General features: G+C 35.6%; 1 protein-coding gene across 1 annotated transcript in view; it reads left to right on the forward strand.

The window, feature by feature from the left end:
• The window catches only part of LOC106059672 (metabotropic glutamate receptor 3-like), a 311,145-nt gene that overhangs the window by 262,438 nt on the left and 28,947 nt on the right, over positions 1–19,760 (forward strand). The window contains exons 8-10 of the mRNA XM_056009168.1: positions 938–1,046; positions 8,929–9,068; positions 14,904–15,064. Coding sequence (XP_055865143.1) covers positions 938–1,046; positions 8,929–9,068; positions 14,904–15,064 — 410 coding nt within the window. The remainder of the gene's footprint in view (positions 1–937; positions 1,047–8,928; positions 9,069–14,903; positions 15,065–19,760) is intronic.

Below are 19,760 nucleotides of genomic sequence, written 5' to 3' on the forward strand. Positions count from 1 at the left end.
TTAAAATACAAAGAGAAGCCAGAAGTAGAACACAGCTAGACGATGACCATATTTATAAAGTAGGCTACAGCTGGCCAGTTTTCACCAGCCAGAAGAAACATACACCTGGAGAGCCGCTGGTCTCCCACTTTTACGTTATACGGATGTATGCAAACGCGACATGAAGCTCTTCAAAATCGACACTGGCAACTGGGAAGAGGTGGAACTAGATAGATCCACATGGGGAGAGAGCATATAGTAAGGGTCACGGATTGCAGATGTCATACACAATAGAAGCAGAAAGAAGGGTGAAAATGCAACGGCGCCTGGTGATTATATATGCCCAACCTGCGATCGCAGCTGTGTATCAACTATTGGCCTCTTTAGTCACACAAGAAGTTGCAAAGGGAAAAGATCGTCTCTCGAGACGTAAAGTGCCACAGAGAATAGGTTCGTCGATGGTCATATCAATGTGTCACAGTCTCGCTTAACATTGCCTGTTATATGTTCACCTCGGGTCAGGTCGGTGAAAAGACACTAGAAACCTCGGACATAGCAAGAGGAAGTAAGATTGACTAAATCGATTTTTAGTCGGTAGTAACTTTAGTTCAGTTGATGGTAGTCACTTGAAGTCAGTAGAGACAGTACACGTATTGTAGTCGTTTTTGTACTTAGAGCTAGATACATATTATTGAAGCTTATTGTTACCCGCTGTTAATGGTCGTATTTTAGTAGTGAAATTATATTCTAGTGGACCTGTATTGTTATGCGGATGTAGTTATATTTCAAATAGGATTATCTTTGTGTAACTACCAAGAAGTTGCAGTATATTATTATTGAATAAACATCTTTTTTTCTGCGAAGGATGGATTGAAGTCAATCTATTCTATTAAAGTTTGTCACCTGATATCGTTTACACAAGGTGCCAGGTTTTGTTAAAGCTACTTTTCATTCCCAGGAAATCCACCAAAAGTTGTGCGGGTCAACTCGTGGAGTCTGTGACGCCATGCTGACTAAGATGAGCGGAGAATACATCAAGACCCACCTTCATAACGTCAAATTCACAGGTAACCTTGACCTTTCCGTTGATTTTCAAACTCCTTTAGTCAACATCGACTTTAGTGTCCTTTCCACACTGGACATAGGAGAATATGGACTAAACATTAAAACGTTATAACAAAGACATTGAACAAGAGAAAATATAACCAATTGTTTTATATATTCAACATAATGTATCATTCTTTAAATACCCATTCCCCAAACATGAATTGTCAATGCACTTATTTGAGTGCCAAATTACCCTCAATTCTAAATATCTTAATCTATAACCAACCGCCATCACTGTCTTGACCTTTGTTGTAGTGGTTCTGTGACAGTTTGAGTAACTTAATTTCTAGACTATTTCCGGTCAGCAGGGTACGCATCCTTTGTTTGGGACCCCTCAGCTCAAGAAAATCTTCATTTCTGGGATCTTTAGTTGATAGCTTTGTTCTTACCAACCTACAACCTTTTACATAACAGTAATGTATAACACTAGTTAACTGTTTCTTCACTGACCTCACCACAAATCCAAAAGTATACAATTTCACACGTTTTTCGTCAAAATGTACCTGGAATAACTAAGCATTTACCGTATTCTGTAACGCAGTACGAATGATCAACATGGTCAACTTTTCAAATTATTCGCTTTTTTTAATTCAAATTTTATTCAAACTATGTGAATCAATCTTCAAACTACAATTATTGGAATCGTTTGATCACTGTAACAAATTTGTAAGTATTTAGTACTAATATTGATTTCAGACAAGTGTCCACATTTATGTACACAGCGCAAAAATCACTATTTAAGAAATCTATATATTAATGTAATGGTTTCGTCTAGACTCAGGACATCAATACCTGAAGCTGTAAATGTGGATGTCCTACTTCCACTTTATTTATGTCCTCCTCCAAAAACAAACTGCTTCATTTCTTCTAAGGTCCCTCTGTGACGCAACGTGGTCAGCGAAGGCCATTACATTAATGAAAGTCAGCGTTCTGACCGTGAATGGTCAATACGTCATCAGTTCGATTCTAGACTGGACAAATCAGAGAGTGGGTCAGAGACTCAGGGCTGAGGCGATGTTTACTTAGCGTTGGTCAAGTGGCTATTTATAGTATATGTATAGTTTTAACATTAAAAATCACGTTGAGCGTTTTGTAATTGACTGCAGAAGTTGGAGAGGAAGCACAGAATACATGGAGGGCATGTCTAAAGGGAGGGTCCTGGAGATGGTGAGCTCACCAGAAGTTGTAAAAAGGTTGAAAACGCCTGAGCTTCTAGTGTCGAATGCTTAACCTTTGACCTTGGATAAGTATAAAGGATTGGACTCTTTAGTCTCACGAGAAGTTGCAAAAGGGAGATTACCTAAAGCCTAAAATGTCACAGAAAGACAAAAAAATGCATTTATAATTTAGCACGATGAAAGTAGTTCCCCCTTATAGAGAAGATGTTGTAAAGGTCATTCTTTTATGTTACCCATGGTAAGCAAGGGTGTCATGTGGGCTAGCAAACGACATACCGCCTTTACGTTGCCGCAACTAATATCAGGTACCCATTAAAGATGGGAGTCGCCCTATAGATCGAGAAATTAAAACTCCTATACTTCACCAAAATAAATACAAACTTTTAAGCTGTAAAATGTATTGCAGCGAAACCAATATATGTTTGCAGAGATACAAAATCATATCCTTGTCGTCGCAACCTTTGGACAGTGGAGTGGGCAGTAGAGACCAATAGCTCGTAGCCACGTCGTACAGACCTGTAACATGGCAATGCGCTAATGGTAGGCATCGCCCACATGCTCTGACGTTGCAGGTCAGTGTTCGGGCCTTCTCTTGACTATTTGGTTTCGATTCAGGCACACATCTAGCCTACAGATCATCCACACTCCTGGTGCAGCCTTAACCACGAGGAGCAGGCCAGGTCTGAAGAATGGATGTCTTTCATTCAAAAAAATACTTCTTTACGCACTCCGTGGACCCCTCAGGCAGATCCCAAGAGCATCACCTAGAGGCTTCAACATTGACCCTGCCACCTGGTGACAGAGGATAATGACATCACCTTGGGCCAAATTAAACACTCTCGGGCGAGATATACGATAGTGCAGATGTACTGATGCTTAGGACGTCTCTTTTAAAAAGGAGCCCTGCCTTCTTATCTTAGGTTTTGTTTTTGTATTTGAAGATGATTACGTCCTGCGCGTGTTTCTAGGTCAATCTAGCCATGCATTTTAACCAATGACCTAAATTATGCCAAGTCATTTGGTTTTCCTGGCTGACTCAGGCAATCCATTCTATGCTTTAATAGCACTAAGGAAAAAGTAAATATTAGTTCTTAACAAAAGATGCATATTAAATATAAGGAAAAAGAACAATGGGAATAAATCCATAAGTACTCAATTTCTTTTTGTTAATATTAGCTTTAGAAAGAGAATAAGGGCTTCCATAGAAATCCTGCACAGTGCCTGTACTGCATATATCCGGCCCTGGATGGTTAGAAAGGTTCTAAGTAGTTATAACACTACGATAACCAGAAGTTATATTAAAGTTACAGAGTACAACAATGTCGATTTACCTCAAATAGAAACAAATCTCCGTCTGCATTAAAGGAAAATGGTTTAACTCTTTCTCTCCGTAATTATTTTTTATCGTTCCGAAAGTATTATTAGATTTTCCTCATTTGCATTTCACTACCCTGTTAGGGTTAAACTTCAATAACTTTTTTGTTTGTAATCAGAAAATGTTGTATTTTGGTATAGGATTATAGGAGAATAAATGCTCTTTTTATATAGCACAAACGTTTATAAATCCCATCGTCAATCAGGAGAGAAAGAGTTAAAGAAATCCTCTGTTTACAAAACATCGCCTGTCTGTAAGGCCTGTAATTACTATCATCGAACTGAACCAGCAGTACCGTAATAACTCGTGCAAGGCGTAGACCTTTCACGTTGAATTAACTCCCCTTAGACAATGTATGTGTGTGTGTCTCAACTATTGTTTGTTGCATGTATATCTAGATATATGTGAGCGCCTACACATGTACACATTTTGGTTGATTGCATGCAGACTAAAGCAATATAGCTCTGACGCTAATTGATGCTTGGTCAATAGATTTCCCCCCCCCCCTGCCCCCTTGTAGTGCATCCATCAGGGGTGAGCAGTCAGGACAGAAAAATTATTCATGATGCGCAAACAAGAGCTCGTAAATCACACGCATCTTTCATTTCTTTTTTGTTGTAATCACACCCGAGTTGAAATCTCTTCGCTCCCTGCTGGCATCCTCGCTCAATCTTAGCGCCCCACTGTCAGCCGTTTTGTTCAGTGATCATGGCACTTCATGTCTTCAAAACCTGATGTAGTGTTATATATATATATATATATATATATATATATATATATATATATATATATATATATATATATATAGGACAGATACCAAAGTAGGTTGTGATTATCGGAAGTGTCTGTTTAACCACGAAACTCGGCGGTCTCTACTTTTAACATTTGTTGGGTGTTGCTGGATTCGGATGTGACGTAACTCCGGATGGCTTATTCAATCTGCACTGTTGGCATGCGGAGTCTAAATTTGAATTAGACTTACACCTAGATCTTAATTGAAACTCGAAATCTTTCTTTACAGCTGAATCAACTTAATTTGTATTTAAAAATAAACCCATTCTTTCAATTTGAGTCTATTCTAATCAAAGTACTAACTTTATTACACGATTGTAACAAAAAAGATCTGTTCACTCGTTAAGATCTGTTAGCACTGGTATCAGTCATTTGACTTCAGTTGTCGAGCTGTTTACATCCTAGGAATCCTTGGGCTTTTGTCTCTTTTCTTTTGTGTCTCTTTTTTTTGTGTCTCTTTTTTGTGTCTCTTTTTTTTTAAATAGTTACATTTTAAAATACAATGATTGCAAACATGGCAATGCAAATATTTACATTTAGGTTGTCATCACAACAAAACACACTTTAACAGGCTGTACATGGGGTATCCACGTTGCGGTTTACATGGATTCAGTGCATTTGTTCTTTAAAATTAGTTATTTTTTCTTATGGTTTAAATGTTTCAATTTAAAAAAAAAAAGGAACTCCAAGGAAAAATATCCAAGGAAAAGCTTGGCTTCAGAGAATCAAAGCTATACAAGTTGAATATACCTAATTTTTTTTTCTCTAAATTTTCAGTTTAAATGTCGGATATGTACACTTTGTAACTCAAACCACATCAACAAAACAAGAGCTGTAAATTACTTCCCTTGTTTCAGGTCAACGCGATCCAATTGTATCCTCCTCAAAGCTAATAAAAACTGTGACCTTGATAATGAGATGGCTAGAATCTAATCGCGAAATCAAATCAACCGCCTCGAAATAGCAGTCCCGTCTTATCTATTTCCTGTCTTACATATGCACACAAAAAAAATCAGTGTTGACAATTACAAAAGAAATTGTGGGGCTGAGTGGCATGAACCGTTTGGCTATCTATTAATAGGGCACGAGTTTGAATCCCGCCGTAAACCGAGCTGTGTTTCCCGACCTCGTAAAGGCAGCACTTCTCCCAGATACCCCCGCCCCCAACTTGTCGACATAGTCAGCCCAGATCGCACTAATTATTCCATAGCATGAAGTCATCTCTCTGTTTTTCTGGTAAATTGTTTCAGCACTCATTCTCGGATCAAATTGAAACTAACCATTATTTAAAATTAGCCAAATGGTTAATCAATTATTGGCAATTATTGTTTTCTTTAATGATATAGAACAAGGGAAAAAACTTGTACATTGTTGAAATATATAGTTGTAACTTTGGCGTTCTTCCCCTTAGACAATCTTTTATATTTTAGGTTACATTATATTTTGTTGTTTAAATTGTTAACCTTCATTAAACATTTCAGTTCGACTATTTAATATTTAATGGACCTCATTCACCAATCGTAAATAAACACATTTAGCCACGTCATAATGTTGATAAAACAATGAAAAATACGTATCACGTGACAGCCACTCTGGGTTACATAATTTGTATAGAAGATATATAGAATCACGTGGCTAAATGTTGTTTGTTTACGATTGGTGAATGAGGTCCATTGTGTCTGACTATAGATGGTGTAATAAAGGTGTGTGTGTTTGTGAAGGTTGGCTAACAAATGCACTGACAATAACCCACATAAAGAGACTACCAGGGGCATAGCTAGTGAAGGAGAAGGGGGGTGTCCATATTTGAGAGTCCTCCCCGGGTCCCTACTTAAGGGGTCCCCCTAAATGAGTGTCTGATTTATTTTTTTTACATTAAATATCATGTTGCTTATGTTGCTATGTATGTTAGCGACCGTGCTCCATGTATTCGACGCATTAGACTTATATATTATATATTTATTAAGTTCTTTATCTCATGTAATGATGTCGAATGTCGAATTGCAGGAGTCTCTGAAGAGTTCACTCCCCGGGGCCCCCAATCCCGTGCTACGCCACTAAAAATCTGGCTTCACATTAAGTCATGTGTACTAGAGGGACTAGTGATGGGAACTAAACTAATTTTTTTTAGTTAAACTAAAACTAAGTTTGAACTAAAAAAAAGTAATTAAACTTTTAGTTAACCACAAATTGAAAAAATTAGTTAAACTAAACTAAAAAACTTTAGTTAAACTTTTACTAACTATTTTGACCTTTTTTAAGGACGAAACAGCCAAACATGAAAATATAAAGTATAAAGCACAACCAATCTCTTTAGCAAAATGTTTGTGCACATGAAAAAATATTTAAATGTCTTTATGGGATATATGTAGATTTTAATTATTCTTAATAGAATCACTAGAATAATACTATTATAGAAAGAAATTAGAAGTAATTGTCCAAGTTCTAATATAAGTATTATAAGTTACCTTTTAGAAGTAATGATAAAACTGCATGTTGACTCTAACTAACTCTAGATTCTAGAATATTTTGGATCTAATATCTTCTACAAACAAAATGATCAGAAATATAATCTGGATCTAGAATTAGATCTAGCTACTAGACCTAGATCAAATAATTAATATTTTAATCTAAAAATAATCTAAGAAATACTAGTTACTACTACTACTAGATCTAAAATCTAGAGAGTCTAGTCTAGTAGATATCTTAGTAACTCTAGATCTAGAGATTTTAGATTATTATAATTATGATTATAACTACTCTAGGTATGGGTATTTAGATCTATATAGGCCTACTCTAGTAGATAATACTAGATCTAGATCTAATAGATCTAGATAGTAGATATAAGTATAATTATAATAGAAGTAGATCATAGATGTAGATCTAGAATCTAGTCTAGATTTAGATAATTTAGTATTAGATCTAGTATAGTGACGACTATTATTAGTATTATAGATCTATTATCTATGCATCTTAGGTCTTAGTATAATAAGTAATCTAGATAGATCTATATCTAGACTCTAATTCTAGAATAGTTACATATTATAGTTATAGACAAGAATCTCTAAACTAATGGATCTAGTCTAATAAAATTAAGTAAAGTCTACTAAAGTAATATAGATTTCAATTAATAGATCTAGATCTATTCTATATTATTGACTTATAATTTTAAATTTACATCTAGATCTAAGACTATTAGAGTTAGACTCTACTTAAGACTAAAATAATTAAATATATAGACTATTATGACTATTGATCTAATAGTAGTATAAGTATTCAGTAGTAATAGACTAAACTAATAATACGAATAGACTTAGACGTCACTTGACTCTAACTCTAGATTCTAGATCTAGTAAAAAGTTTTTAAATAAAGAGTCGACATTTCTTTTAGATCTATAGTAAAGCAAAATTCTATGCCTGCAGCTATACAGGAACACACTGGTGTTTAATAAAAAGCAGCAAAATGTAGATCTATAGAATCAGGATTTATCAAGCAGTGAAACTTGCTAGAAATATAATGAACACGTGTATTTTTTTGAAAAGGCGGGAATAGCGACCATTATAGGGTAAAGGTCAAAAGGCTTTCTATTGACCTGTGCACCCTCTTGTTTATTCTCCTCTCCATTATTCATTATATATATTCTCCAAATTACATAGATCTAAATATTTATTGGTATGTATGTTAAAAAAGTTTGTAAAATTTGTAATTAAACTTTTTAGTTTGCAACTAAAAAAAAATAATTAAACTAGGATTTTAACTAAACTTTTATTTTTTAATTAAACTTTGGCCTTAACTAATTTTTTTTAGTTAAACTAAAAGTTAGCAACTTTTTAGTTAACTTTTGCCCATCACTAAGAGGGACACACACACATTCATAAAACATCAGTTTACTCTAGAGACAGACAGGTGTTAACGAAACATATCTTGCCATTATTACTAAATACAAGAAAATATTTTGGCATTTTAAAAAGCATTCCTTGTTAAAACAGACACAGAATAGAGCTGTATGATTCATCACAAACGAATATTCACATTTAACTAGAGTAGCACCTCTAGTAAAATAACTAAATTTAGAAAGCCTTCAGGATACAAGACTCAAAAAGTAAAGTAGCAATAATACATAAAACTCTCTCTCTCTCTCTCTCTCTCGTCTCACTGGCATGGCGTATAGGACACACATTCGGATAATAAAGACAAATACAAAATCAAAATTAAAAAAAAAACTCAGAATGACACAAAGATAAAGACAAAGTTCTCGTTCCATATGCTAGGACAAATTTGTACAAATACTCCTTATTCCCTAGCGCTATTAGAGCATGGAATGGGTTGCCTGAGTCAGCCAGTGAAACCAATGACGTCGCAGAATTTAAGTCATTGGTTAACATGCATGACTAGATGCGTAACGCCTTGGACGTATTCATTTTCTTTTTCGAAGTAACGTCTGTATTTTATAACATAAGATAAAACTAAATGTTTTTAAATTTTTTCTTTCACAGGTTTATCTGGTCAAGAATTTCAATTCGGGCAGACGGGAGATGGACCTTCTCTGTATCGTATATTGAACTTCCGGAAGACGGAGAAGGGAGACTATGAATGGGCCACTGTTGGATTTTATAGAGACGCACATCTTAATATAGTAAGTCAAGAAATGCCTCTACACAAGTCAAACATTTAACTATGGGGTTAGAGAAAGGAAGGGACCTCACATTGATGTGAGGGAGAAGGCATGGCAATGAATGTTCATTCTAATCATCTCCCATCTCTTTCTGTAAAGCTTATATCAACTCTGTCTGTCTGTCCGTCTGTCTGTCTGTTTAAACGTATCTACACGAGATTTCTCCCACATCCAATTCGGATCAAGCTGAAATTTGGCACAATTAATTCTTTTACATGACAACACAAGAACCAAAGAAAAAAAAAACAATTAGTTTATTATTTATTGATAATAAAATATTTTGTTTGGTATTTCCATCAACGGAAAGAAATTGTGCTTGACTGAGGAGGTGGTATAAGCTGAATTAGTCCCCTTTATAGGTCATCGTCTGAGTCTAAGTGATGACAAACCTAAAAATAGGACCGAGACTATAGAAATAATAGATAACTAAACAATATTCCATGTTCATAGGCTCTCCACTAGCAGAGTGGTTACCGTGTTAGGCTTGGGAGTTCGAATTCAGGTTGTTTCCCCTTTTTTATTTTTATAAAAGCTATTTTATTGTTTGTCTAGATCTATTACAAATTGAATTACATGACTGATCCAGAGTAGCCGTTACAAGTACACTTAACATAAGCTTTGATTTTTTTAGATTAAATTTTACAGCGAAATGTGTATATATATATATATATATATATATATATATATATATATATATATATATATATATATATATATATATATATATATATATATATATAAGAATTGAGGAGGAAAAAACTAGATTAATAACTGTTGTTTTATTTAGCCTAATTCCGTCTATTGTAGGACTTCATCAGGCCATTCAATTTCATGGCACCGTAAAGGAAGGGTGTACACTATCTATATCATTTCGCCATCTAAAAACAATGACACTAATTCCCTGACATGACCACCAGAGACAGCAGTGAATAAACCCACGTAGCTAAGCTAAATTAATCAGGCGAGATAAGTATGCAAAGCAATGTGACTTTACTCCCTTTTCTGAATTGAATATATATTTATTTAAATTTAGTTCAAAAAGAGAAGGGGGGCAAGGACTATCGAGGACAGTTAGTTAATTGCTTTGCACCTTTTTTCTGTGAATTTCGAATTTCTATACATCTGTTGTAAATCCGAAGTACTCCGTATGCCTATTACTTCGACAGTTCTGTTTTATTGGCCAGCAACCACATTCAATTCTAAAGATTAGCACAACATTAGTGTTACTTTGCGCTAACGGTCCACGTCCTAGGCATAAATTCCAATCTAGTTACAGTGATCCATCCCTAATGAAACAAGTCAACTCTAGTGAAATAAATTAACATAAGTGAAATAGGTGAACACTAGTTAAATAAGTCAACTATAGTGAAAAATTATTTAACCCTAGTAAAATAAGTAATTTCCATTGAAACAAGTTATCGCTAGTGTAATAAATCATCTCGATTTACAATAAGTCATCTCTAGTGAAATAAGTCATCTCTAGTGAAATAAGTCATCTCGAGTGAAATAAGTCATCTCGAGTGAAATAAGTCAACTCTAGTGAAATAAGTAATCTCTAGTGAAATATGTCATCTCTAGTGAAATAAGTCATCTCTAGTGAAATAAGTAATCTCTAGTGAAATAAGTCGTCTCTAGTGAAAGAAGTCATCTCTAGTAAAATAAGTCATCTCTAGTAAAATAAGTCTACTCTAGTAAAATAAGTCTACTCTAGTGAAATAAGTAATCTCTAGTGAAATATGTCATCTCTAGTGAAATAAGTCATCTCTAGTGAAATAAGTCATCTCTAGTGAAATATATCATCTCTAGTAAAATAAGTCATCTCTAGTGAAATAAGTAATCTCTAGTGAAATAAGTCGTCTCTAGTGAAAGAAGTCATCTCTAGTAAAATAAGTCATCTCTAGTAAAATAAGTCTACTCTAGTAAAATAAGTCTACTCTAGTGAAATAAGTAATCTCTAGTGAAATATGTCATCTCTAGTGAAATAAGTCATCTCTAGTGAAATAAGTCATCTCTAGTGAAATATGTCATCTCTAGTAAAATAAGTCACCTCTAGTGAAATAAGTAATCTCTAGTGAAATATATCATCTCTAGTAAAATAAGTCATCTCTAGTGAAAGAAGTCATCTCTAGTAAAATAAGTCTACTCTAGTGAAATAAGTCATCATATTAACTCTAGGGAAATAAGTTATCTGCAGTGAAATAAGTCAACTCTAGTAAAATAAGTCATCTCTAGTGAAATAAGTCATATCTATTGAAAGAATTGTACATTGTTGAAAGAAGTCAACGTAGTGAAATAAGCCATCATTAGTGAAATAAATCTAGGGAAATAGGTTATCGCAAGTAAATTAAGTCATCTGTATTTGCATTAAGTCATCTCTAGTGAAACAAGTCAACTCTGGACACATACAATGACACCGCCTTGTACTATTCACTTGGGTAAAGACTAGACCAAAAGAATGCTCACAATAACATTTTCCTTCGAGCTTCTTTTTTCAAAAGTATTACTCACCAAGTATAATGATCTTGCGAGCTGGGTGGTAGCCACTGAGTGAGTCTATTCAGACTCTATTCGGACACATGGGAAATAGATTGGATGGTAGCGATTAAGTCAAATGTAGATCATTACAACGCCGACTAGTCCCATGGCTTAGCCATTGAGACAAGGGACACAACTCCTGGACGTATTGAGTTGCAGTAAAAAGCTATTACAGTTATTCAACAATACTTTTGCTACCAACTAATAATCTCTTATGGTACACTTTTGTAAGTTTACTCTCGAAGTTAACCAGAAAACAATTTTCAGTTATTCATTTATCTTGAATTTTTCTTTTGTACTTTTGACTTTTGTGAGTGTAAAAGTTGAAGAATTCACTGCAAAGACTCCAAGAGATGAATGTTATAATCATAGTTTTAAAATTAGGACAACATTTTCAAGTCAGCATCTCAAGAGACAATTTTCTTTCACACATAGTTGTAAAAAAGTTATCCTTTTTTTTTTTTTTTTTTTTTTTTGTAAAGTTAGTCTGTCTGTTTGTCTGTTTGTTAGTTTTTTCCACAAAGATCTATCTGTATATCACTAGCTACGTTCAATACTTTGATGGTTATGATCTGCGACCATCTTTACAACTTTGCTTCAAATTCAAACTATGACCTACTGTTTCCGCCCCTCCTAAGGAGACAGTTGTACGTTTGTTACTTCTGACTCGTCGTTTTCCGTTTCTATTTCATTACTTTCTGAAAAAAAAAAAAAAAAAAACTTTTGGCATCTTTGACTTAAGCTTAGGTCCTCCGGCGCCGTTAGGTGGATTGGGCGGCAAACTGTCTCCACAAAGATCTGTCACTGGCAATGTCTGAAGCCTCTTCCCACCAAGTGTCCACTGTTCTGAGGTCCTCCATAATAGTGTGGCGCAAAATTATACGAGGACGTAACCTGTTTGCGCTTTCCTCGTGTGGGTCTCAAATTCTTGGCATGCGCAATTCATTTTGTCGCAGAACATGACCCGCAAACCTCTTGCGACGCTCTGTCACAACCTTACTAAGTGTTCGACTTCCAGTTCGGCATTGTATTTCTTTGTTTGAGACCCAATCTCTATGACTGGCACCTGGTATGTTTGAGACCAGATCTCTATAACTGGCTCCTGGTATGTTTGAGACCCGATCTCTATAAATGGCTCCTGGTATGTTTGAGACCAGATCTCTATAACTGGTTCCTGGTATGTTTGAGACCAGATCTCTATAAATGGCTCCTGGTATGTTTGAGACCCTATCTCTATAATTGGCTAATGGTATGTTTGAGACCCGATCTCTATAACTGGCTAATGGTATGTTTGAGACCAGATCTCTATAACTGGCTCCTGGAATGTTTGAGACCAGATCTCTATAACTGGCTCCTGGTATGTTTGAGACCAGATCTCTATAACTGGCTCCTGGTATGTTTGAGACCAGATCTCTATAACTGGCTCCTGGAATGTTTGCGAGCCGATCTGTATAACTGGCTCCTGGAATGTTTGAGACCCGATCTGTATAACTGGCTCCTGGTATGTTTGAGACCTGATCTCTATAACTGGCTCCTGGTATGTTTGAGACCAGATCTCTATAACTGGCTCCTGGTATGTTTGAGAACAGATCTCTATAACTGGCTCCTGGTATGTTTGAGACCAGATCTCTATACCTTGCTCCTGGTATGTTTGAGACCAGATCTCTATAACTGGCTCCTGTATTGTTTGAGACCCGATCTCTATAACTGGCTCCTGGTATGTTTGAGACCCGATCTCTATAACTGGCTCCTGGTATGTTTGAGACCCGATCTCTATAACTGGCTCATGGTATGTTTGAGACCCGATCTCTATAACTGGCTCATGGTATGTTTGAGACCCGATCTCTATAACTGGCTCATGGTATGTTTGAGAAACGTTGAAAAATATATAGTGCAAGAGTGTAGTTGGCTGTTGAAAATATCTTGCTATTTTTCAGGAGTTGAATCTGAAGACCCAATTCTAAGCCGAGAATTTTAGTATTGAAGAAGAACAAGCAAACCATCTCATTACGAAATAATTTTTATTTTCCAAGTTGAAATCATAAAATAAGAAAACATGCGCTGATCTTGGTCTTAGATAAATCATATTCACATCGCAAGGTCTGAAAAGGGGACCTTTTAGTTTTAACCTTTTACAGTACTAGACTTGACATGAAGCTTGGAACTTATGGACTCAATGATCTCTAGCTCTTCTAAACTCAAAAATCACAATTTATCAAACGTTCTGCCACGGAAACGATTAATCTTGCCACTTATATTATTAACTCTTCTCTTAACTCTTTCTCTCCGGGATTATTTTCCATGCTCTGCCAGAATGGTTCATTTTTCGCATTTGTACACTCTACCCTGTTAGGATTAAACTTTAATAACATTTTTGTTTGTAATCAGAAAACATTACTTTTGGTATAGAATTATAGGAGAATGAATGCTCTTTTTAAATAACACTAATCCTTCTATATAAAAGCAAAGTTAATTTGATTTAGTGGGGTCAAATCAACGATGGTATCGTATATTAGGAGAGAAAGAGTTAAGAAATTCGAAACTACCAGAAGCCGTGGTGTAACAACTTCCTGTTTACATTTCTATGGTAACTTCAACGCGCGCACCAAAAGACACATTTTTTCTTCTTTTTAACAGTTTTATCTATACACATTTTGAGAGTTTCAACTAATTCTGTTACAGCTGTATACATTTTATTATTACATTATTTCTCAGATTGAATATACTTATTAAGAGTGTTACGTATGAATTTTTTAAATATATGAGTATCATCTAATGCAGTTTAAAGAAAGAGAAAGTGAAGCTTGCAGAGTACTTAATGTTGAGTTTATAAACTTAAATAATTTTTACAATGAATTTTATGATTTTCATGCACTACATGAATTATGGTTTTTGTGTTTTTATCTTAACTTTTTTTTATGTTTTCAATGTTTTCTAATACTTTTTTATGACATTTACTTTTTAAAAAAAATGTTTTTATTTTCTATGATTTTATTTTTTTTAAACTTTTTTTATTTTGTTTTTATGCTTTCTTTGTTTTTACTGTTTTCTGTGTTTTGCGTCTTCTTCATTATCTTTGTTTTTTTTTTTATGGTGTTTGTTTGTTTTTTTTCTCTGTGTTCTATTTTGCTGTCATCACGAACAAGATGTGTCCAGCTATAAGGTCAAGGTTGTTCACACAACCATAAGCCCACTGATCTTATTTGTATCTAGTTTGAATAGGTCACTGTGCTTAAGAACCTGTCCAAAACTCCTCCTCAGACCAAGGCGATGAAGTTCAGATCCTCCGAGCCCGAGTTCCCGACCTCTGTGTGCAGCAGCAAGTGCGGCATGCAGCAGTATATGGAGTACATCCCGGGGGAACCCTGTTGCTGGTACTGCAAGGACTGCTCGGCTTACGAGTACAGGCCAGTGGAGTCAAGGTACCGGAACCATTTCAGTTTGAGAATATTTAGGTATTGTAGTGATTCAATAGGCTGGCGCGTCCAAGTAGCGTAATCGGGCATTTCCGTAATGACGCGGCGATAGATTAAAAACATACTACGGGTTAGCTACAGGACAGAATCAACAGACAATAGATGGTTGAGACTTCAAAGGAAAAGGGCATACTTTGTTTATGGGAGGACCGAGGCGACATTCGACTGTTTTCTTTTAGTGTAATTTTTTGACGTATATATATTTGTAACAACTACGACTTACTCATATATGTCTGTTGTTCGATATTTGTTAATGATAAATGTACATAAGGTCATGTATTACAATCAGCACAGATATAGCTGAAAGGACACTTAATAATACCGACACAAAACACTGTTAAGTTCGTGCGTTTAGACCGATAGGGCTTCGTATCACGTGATATAGAAACAACACATTTGTTAAAGATAAATTTACATAAGGTCATATATTAGAATCAGCACAGATATAGCTGAAAGGACACTTAATAATATTGACACAAAACACAGTTGAGTTCGTGCTTTTTGTCTGATAGGGCTTCGTATCATGTGATATAGAAACGATACATTAGGCCGGATAGATAAATACAATATTTAAGCTATTTTCTTGTAATAGAAGAATCTAAAGCTCTTTTTATTACGTCACTTCCTGTTCCACAAACAATGATGCAATACCAAACAATGAATATTAATTAATTTATAAGCAACAATTTTTTTTATATTTCTGATACGATTAAAAAAAAAAGAAAAAGAGAAAAACGGATATTAGTAGACATGTGCAATCAAATACGACTTTTGGCTTTCTTCTTATCTCCCTTAGTTCTTATTTCCCTTAGTTCTTTTTTTTTCTCTTAAGACATTAATATTTAAAATAAGAATTTTTTACATACGTTGCGTCTCCCTTCATAAAGAAACTGGAACAGACACAAAATAGAGCATTGAGATTCATAATTAACGAATATTCACATTTGACTAGAGTAACGCCTTTAATAAAATCACTAAGTTTAGAAAGCCTTCAGGAGAGAAGACTCAAAAGTAAAGTAGCAATTATACATAAAACACTGAACCATAATCTTCAAATACAAAAACAAAATTTAATAAAATACTCAGAAAGACACAAAGATAAAGGCCCATTCCTCGTCCCATATGCTAGGACAAATTTGTACATATGCTCCTGCTTCCCTAGTGCTATTAGAGCATGGAATGGGTTGCCTGAGCTAGCCAGGAAAACCAATGACTTGGCAGAATTTAAGTCATTGGTTAATATGCATGACTAAATGCATGACGCGTAGGACGTAATCATCTTCTTTTATTAAGTAACGTCTGTATTATATAAGATAAGATAAGAAAAAAAAAATATATGTTCTAATTCTTACCTTAGTATGACATGAAAATACAAATATACTATTGGTAAAAGGTTATCCAGTACATGTCACTTGGGGAAAGTTTAAAACATAAAATGTGAACGACACTAGGGTTTAGAGATTATATTATTAAAACTCTAATAGCTTTCTTGAACTTAGAACGCCATTAAGGAGCCTAAACTTCTCCCAACCCCCCCATCCCCTGAAGTTTTCCGCCCAAATCGTTACTTGAATTGACAATTTCGCATAGATAAAATGAGTCAGGGGCAGCTGAATATTGTGTCAAGGAACGATAACTCCGTTGACCCCAATTTACAGACTACCCGACAAACTTGACCTGTCATGGCGCGGAAACTTGGTCAACCAGCACACGACTTCTGGGTTTTTTGGTTCACATGTCCGGATCAAAATGAATTTCCGGAGATCGTTTCAAAAAGATATTCAGTTTGTCCGACTTTATTTTTCTATTGCATAGCGTCTTCAGGGACCTCTATTCTGGAGAATAGTTGGATTACAATCGGGTTATTTTTTTTTTCATAAATTATTTTAAGAGTTATTGGCCTTTCTTGTCCTTGTAATTGATTGATAATTTTTGGGCTCTAGGGATTATGCCCCTATTTTCTGTCTGGAAATTAGTTTTTTTTCATATTTAAGTATTATTTTAAACAGTTTCGTCTAGTTCAAAATATTTGTATTTCAGGTCTGGCTAATTACCTAGCTGTGGAAAAAATTAGTAACATTACATTTTTTTTTTTTAAATGTGATTGCCTGTCTTTGACAAATAATAGACCCACTCACTCACACACACAGTGGCGTAGCATCCATGGCGGGTCAGGGACCTGCCTATGGCGTAATCACCATGGCGCGAAGGGCTTCATTGCGCTAGAGCCTATGTCTCGTTACCAGTTGGGGCCCACATTAGAACTTCTGGGTGACAGCAAGGTGAAAATAAAAGTGTACTTTTGTGAAAACGGATTTAAAAAAGGTCGCTTGATTCTGTTTATAATTGGCCTCCTTCAGTCGTAGAACGACTATGGTTCATCTCAGAGCACACTTCCTCATGTGGCGGTGGAGCCCTATTTTGGAGAGACACTCCCGTCCGTGATTCTGTTTAGAAGCTGTACAATCATTGACTTTTAAGACCTGTAGAGAGTCATAACGCTATCGTCATCCCAGCAGCAATATATGCATGTGAGACATGGAAGTCATCTGCCGAATTTGAGAAAAACCTAAATGTGTCTCAACAAAAATGGCTGAGACGGATTTTAGGAGTCAGTTATAGAGATCGGATCTCGAGCAAGGAAATCCTAGGCCGAACTGGGAGTCGACCACTTAGTGAGGTTGTGACTAGAGCGTCGCATGAGGTTTGCGGGAGATGTTCTCTGACAAAATGAACTACGCATACCAAGAGTTGCGATGACATGGAGGCCAATACGAGGAAAGCGCAAACAGGGGCGTCCTCGCATAACTTGGCGCCACACTTTCATGGAGGACCTCAGAGCAGTGGACACCAGGTGGGAGGAGGCTTCAGACATTGCCAGTGACAGATCTTTGTGGAGACAGCTTACTGCCCAATGCACCGAGCGGCGCTGGAGGGTCTAAGTCTAAGTAAGATAGTCATAAATGATTCAAAACCTAATGACATTATTACTGAAAAAAAACAACACATACATTCAGATTAATCAATTTTTTGTCATTCACTAAAATTTTGTGGGGAGGGAGACCATACATATTCTTGAACCCGCTCGCATGGGTACCTTGTTACGCCACTGCAAACACTTACACAAATAGACAGAGACATTCACATGCGCGTACACACTTTAGGCCAAACTGTAAATTGTATTTTACAAATATAAATATGAACTAGTCAATGTTAATAACTTGCTATACAAATCATCTCTCTTATTATAGTTAGGGCCTCTCTCTCTCTCTCTCTCTCTTTCTCTCTCTCACTCTCTCTCTCTCTCTCACTCTCTCTCTCTCTCTCTCTCTCTCTCTCTCTCTAGCTTTGCGTTCTTGTGGGAAGTTTTATTGTCCTTAATGTAGATTTTTTCCCCTTATTTAAAATAAATGTTATATTTTGTTCTCATCGTTGTATTCATGTCTCTCTTCTCCTCTCTGGCTCTACATTTGCTAGACAGACATTCAGAATAAAGCAATGAGCCGAGAAGTCCCGAGATTTTCTATTAGCATGTAACATTTAGATGGTTAGCAGATAAAAGAATCTAGAACACAAGAGTACGTTGAACCAGAGACCAGACAAAGTATCAATTCAAAGAACTGGTAAATGGACATTTTGGCTGACGTATGGTATCATGGGATGAACGTTTGTTCGTCAAAAAAAAAAAAAGATGTGCTATTATAATAATAATGAAAGTCTTGTTTCTCTTAGAGGAAGTTTGTCCTACAATGTGCGTTACACATAGAAATACATTTTAACCATACAAAATGTACGTTCAAACAAAGTTTCACTTGAAGGGGACATAACATGTGAAATTTACATCAGAAAGATGGATTTTATTCATTAATGTAATAGCTAAGTGATAAAAAGAGTTATTGTGTGTTTCACATAATGTTGTCTATAATGTTGTCTATGATGTTGTTCATAATGTTGTCCATGATGTTGACCATAATGTTGTCCTAAATGTTGTCTATGATGTTGTTCATAATGTTGTCCATCATGCTGTTCATGGTGTTGTCCATTATGTTGACCATAATGTTGTCCATGATGTTGACCACAATGTTGTCTATAATGTTGTCTATGATATTGTTCATAATGTTGCCATGATGCTGTTCATGGTGTTGTCCATTATGTTGACCATGATGTTGTCCATGATTTTATTCATACTGTTGTCCATAATGTTGTCCATGATGTTGTCCATAATGTTGTCCATGATGTTGTCCATAATGTTGTCCATGATGTTGTCCATGATTTAATTCATACTGTTGTCCATAATGTTGTCCATAATGTTGTCCATAATGTTGTCCATGATGTTGTTCATAATGTTGTCCATGATGTTGTCCATAATGTTGTCCATGATGTTGTTCATAATGTTGTCCATGATGTTGTTCATACTGTTGTCCATACTGTTGTCCATGATGTTGTCCATGATGTTGTCCATGATGTTGTCCATGATGTTGTCCATGATGTTGTTCATATTGTTGTTCATACTGTTGTCCATACTGTTGTCCATAATGTTGTCCATGATGTTGTCCATTATGTTGTACATGATGTTGTCCATGATGCTGTCCATAATGTTGTTCATGATGTTGTTCGTACTGTTGTTCATACTGTTGTCCAT

Source organism: Biomphalaria glabrata, chromosome 13, assembly GCF_947242115.1.
Source record: "Biomphalaria glabrata chromosome 13, xgBioGlab47.1, whole genome shotgun sequence".
In the NCBI taxonomy this organism is placed as follows: Eukaryota; Metazoa; Mollusca; class Gastropoda; family Planorbidae; genus Biomphalaria; species Biomphalaria glabrata.